Genomic DNA, 4,551 nt, shown 5'->3' on the forward strand with positions numbered 1-4,551 from the left:
GAGTCCGCCTGCCGATGCAGGGGACGCGGGTTCGTGCCCCGGTCCGGGAGGATCCCACGTGCCGCGGAGCGGCTGGGCCCGTGAGCCGTGGCCGCTGAGCCTGCGCGCCCGGAGCCTGTGCCCTGCAACGGGAGAGGCCACGGCAGTGAGAGGCCCGCGTACCACAAAAAAAAAAACCCAAAAAACTTACAGTTAAGAATCGTAGCATGAAAATGTGGTCACAGCCGTCACGCTGTGAACTGTGGCCGCCTTGTGTGAAGGGATATGGGCGACTGTCCATGCCTCTCGCCTCTCGCCTGCCCCAGCTCCCAGCCACACGCACGTCGAAAGCTCCTACACGTGAGAAAATGCCTTACTTCTTAGGACAGGGCTTGGATTCTTAGAGACACCTGGTGACTGCCCAGGCTTGGTGGGGACGTGGAGCCCCTTCTGTGCGCACAGACACCGTCAGGCAAGCGGGCGGCTGGGCCCCGGGGGTGGCATCGGTCATGAGCTGTGACGGGGTCTGCGCAGTCGTCTTGCAGCCGTGATGGCCTCCCCTGGTGAAGCTGTCTGGCCTGCGCGTGGACAGGGGTCATCCTGGGCGGTGTGTCCCTGGTGCCTGCCATCCGTGGGTGCGGGAGATGCCACAGTGAGAGCTCTTGGGTCCATGAGAATGGCCAGGCTCCTGGCAGGCCCTGCATACGGTCTCACTGACCCATGTTCTGGAAAATAAGGAAATGTGGTTGCTTGATTATTTAGGGACCCTTTAAGATGTCTCAGGAGAAAATGTAAGGCTGGCTTAAGAAGCAAAATAAAACGTTCCACTCAGTGTTGCCTGGTGTGTTTCAGGGATGGGGGTGCAGCGAGCGCCAGCCTCTCGATGCTCGTGGGGACCTGGGTGTGTCCAGGGCCGCTGGGCTCCGTGTCACTGCAGCGCACCTTCCAGTTGGCACCATTTTCATGGCGACCTGCCCGGGGCTGGGTCTGAGCACCGGAATGGATTGGAGGCCTGGGGCACGCTTCCCGCTTCGCGGAGAGGGCGGCGAGGGCCCTGCCCCCCTGTGATGTGCGGGGTGGCCCGGGGTTGGGGGAACTGGGCAGGATGGAACCGTCCCGTCGTTTGTCCAGTGGCCTGGCCGGCTCCCTCGAGTGAGAGGGGCCAGCTTTGGTCACCTTGGCTTCCCCGGCGTCTCCGCACGCTGTGGGCTGTGTCACGCTGCAGCCTCTGTTTTCTTGTCTGCTTCCCTCTGGCACTTCTGGGGGCAGCTGTGGCCGCGGCCAGGGCCTGCCAGGCACGGACGTTCAGGGGGTGTGGCCAGGGGCCCCGCTGCTGCTGGTCTTCATTCCTCCCGCCTGCCTGCCTTTGGCCTGGCCGTTGGGACCCTTGGTCTGTCCCCTGGGTGCAGGTGCTGGGGTGTGGCCGGTGAGCCCTGTGGGTGGTGTGAGGGCTGGGGCCTGCTTCCAGAGGCCCGAGAGCAGACATCTGCCCCGGGCTCCCTACCCGGGACCAAGTGCCTTCGAGCACCCGGGGGCTCCCAGCACCCCTGGTGAGCTTGGGATGACCTGCCCAGGAGGCCTTATTACGTCTGAGTCCTGGATGGATGCCCCTTGGCTCAAGAGGGGGTCACTGTGGCGTCTGCGGGTGCTCAGCGCAAAGGGCGTCACTCGGGGTGAGCTGCCCAGTGCCCGGGGGCCTCGCAGAGCGGGACTGACCCCACGGACCCCAGCCCCTGACCTCCGCCCTGAGCCCCCTGGAATGTGGCCCCGGCCCGGGGGCCCACGGTATCACTCCCTGAAACATGGGGAGGGCCAGTGAGGCCGGACTATTGCTGCGCGTCGGGGGCTGGTGGCCTCTCGCTGGGCCGTGTCCACCAGGGGGCACCCCTGCCCTGGCTGCGGCCGTGCGGACACGTGGACGGGGCGGAGACGGGTCCGCGCTCCCGTTTCTGTAGATTCCGCGCGTGCGCTCGTGTGTTTTAGGGGCTGACACAGGAGGTACTGGCTGCTCTGGGAAGCGCGCTTTCTTTGAACGTGGGAGCAGCCCTCTCTGCTCTGGGCCAGGCCTGACTGGAGGCTCTGGACCCCCAACCCCACGGGGACACCCGAGCGCGGGCGGGGGGCGGGCTGTGCAGAGCCCGCAGGCTGACCGGCCGCCACCTATCTTGCAGTGAACGAGTTCACGGTCATCAGGAAGAAGTTCCGCTGCCCTTACTGCAGCTTCTCGGCCATGCACCAGTGCATCCTCAAGAGGCACATGCGCTCCCACACGGGCGAGCGGCCCTACCCCTGCGAGATCTGCGGGAAGAAGTTCACGCGGCGCGAGCACATGAAGCGGCACACGCTGGTGAGCAGGCGCGGGGCGGCGTGGGGGCGGCGTGGGGTCAGCGTGGGGTCAGCGTGGGTCAGCGTGGGGTCAGCGTGGGGTCAGCACAGGGTCGGCCCAGGGCACGCTCTGCATGGGGCTGCGCTGTCCGGGCAGGATGGGGACGTGGGCTGTCCAGGATGCCACGGAAAGCCCTGAAGTGGGGTCCGCCCTGCGGTGGGAAAGACCAGGACAGCGGGGAGGCACCCCAACCCCACATCCCTCCTGAGCAGCTCTGCCCCCGGCCCCAGGTGCAGAAGGCAGGTGAGCACATCGCCCCCCAGCCCCACTCCTCAGCTTCCCCTTTGGGGCCCCTTCTGCTCCAGCCCGGCCTCTGCAGGTGCTCCCTTCCCCGCCAGGCCCCTGCCCCTGCCCCCCGGCTCCTGCCACGTGGCCACTTCCTCCGTGCCCCGCCCTGCAGTTGCCGTGGGACCCTGGTCCCTCTCCCCCGCAGCCCCTGGAAGGTTCTGACGGCCTGGCTCGCAGCTCAGGAACAGGTGCTGCGCATTTGAATTTGCTTGGCCAGGAAGTGATAGAAAAGGTCACCCTTGAAACAGGGAGGCAGATTCACCAAAGAAGCCTGAGGAACCCTTGGGTGGGTGAGAAACGAGGGAGGCCAGGCGGCTGGGGCATGGGTGGGGAGAGGACACTGGGGTGATGTCATGAGTGAGGGGACCTCAGGGCCGCACGGGCTGGGCCGGACCCCCGCAGCACCCAGCAGGGGCAGAGCCACCAGGAGGGGTGGAGGGGCCACATCCCCGCAGTGAGGGGGGCCCCAGTGGGGTGAGCCACGCGAGGGAGCGAGGGAGAGCCCATGGCCTGGGCCTCATTTGGGGCTGGGCTCCCCGGGGTGGCTCTCTGAGGCCAGGTGGAAAAGCTGGAGGGGGAGGCAGCCCTCGGAGCCAGGGCCCAGGCTGGCAGACTGCGGGGACGCCTGTGTCCCCCCGAGGGGCAGGTTTGCAGGGCTGGGAGGCAGCTGAACCTCCCCTGATGGCAGAAGGGCAGCTTGTTCCTGCCCCGACCGCCCCAGGAGGCTTAGCCAGGGGGCAGGGGGTGGGTGGGCAGTCTCAGCAGCCGCCTCCCCATGGAGCCGAGTACTGGGTCGCCACGGCGCCCACATCCTTCCCTACCCATCCATGCGTTCATTGGGACGAGTGTCCAGCCATCTGGTTCCGGAGGACAGGCTCCGTGGCTCCCCGGGAGCTGTCCCCACCGCGCAGCCCTGCTGTGACCGGACTGGGGTCTTTGTTCTTTGCAGAGGGTCCCGGAAGCCCTGGGTTTAAAATGTAACAAATGAAAAAGACCCAGGAAGGGTCCCGGGAACCAAGTGATTTGAGGCTTCGTTTCTGGAATCAGAACCTGTGAGGCGGCCCATCTCCTCCTGACGTCCGACCAGGGCGCGTCCGGCCTCTCGTCTGCCTACGCTGGTTGGCAGCAGTCGTAGGTCCTCGTGGTCGGGTTTCAGGAAAGGCTGTGGCGGGGCAGAGGTTCACGGTGGTCTGCGGGACCGCTGAGCTGGGCAGCCGAGGGCACTTGGCCAGGCCTGTCGGTTGGAGAATTCAGGAAAGCAGGAGGCAGCATTCAAGCAGCAATCACGGTCCCCCTGGGACCCCCGACCCTGCTGCCCCGCGGGCTGGGCACTCAGCCTAGCTCCCAGCTGTCCTGCCGGCTTCCCAGAAGGCAGGTGCCTCAAGTCCCTCTCGGTCACCACTGTCCTGGGCTCCCATCACCCGTGCCCCCAGGCCCCCCAGGCCCAAGCCGGGAGCCACCAGAGCCCTGGCCATCCCCTCATGGGGCAAAAGCGGGGGCGGAGCGGAGGTGAGTGCTCCGCCTTCTTTGCTGGGAGGTGTGGGGGCAGCATGACCCCCAGGGCAGATCTGAGCCCTGGGCAAGCCCCCGGGGTTGGGGGGGACATGGCCGGCCTGGTGCCCAGCAGCCCTCTGGATGGGGACGAGTTTTGGTGGCACCTGCAATTCTGTGTGTCCTGGCGTGCAGCAGCCCCTGGCCAGGGCGAGGGGCCTGAGCAGCCTAGCAGACTGCCCCTCGCCCACCCAGACCTCACCTTCGGGGCCACCCAGTCCTCCCCCTCCACTCACTGACTGTGCGTCCCCCCGCACCGACCGCCGCCCCCCGCACTGACCGCCGCCCCCCGCACGGACCACCGCCCCCCGCACGGACCACCGCCCCCCGCACCGACCGTCGTCCCC

The 4,551-nt window shown here is 67.0% G+C and overlaps 1 protein-coding gene across 1 annotated transcript in view; it reads left to right on the forward strand.

Annotated features, from left to right (window-relative positions):
* ZBTB46 (zinc finger and BTB domain containing 46) overlaps nucleotides 1–4,551 on the forward strand; it is a 59,621-nt gene that overhangs the window by 51,158 nt on the left and 3,912 nt on the right. Inside the window, exon 4 of the mRNA XM_024128250.3 lies at nucleotides 2,151–2,326. Within this exon, the coding sequence (XP_023984018.1) occupies nucleotides 2,151–2,326 (176 nt within the window). The remainder of the gene's footprint in view (nucleotides 1–2,150; nucleotides 2,327–4,551) is intronic.

This window comes from Physeter macrocephalus, chromosome 14, assembly GCF_002837175.3.
Source record: "Physeter macrocephalus isolate SW-GA chromosome 14, ASM283717v5, whole genome shotgun sequence".
NCBI lineage: Eukaryota > Metazoa > Chordata > Mammalia > Artiodactyla > Physeteridae > Physeter > Physeter macrocephalus.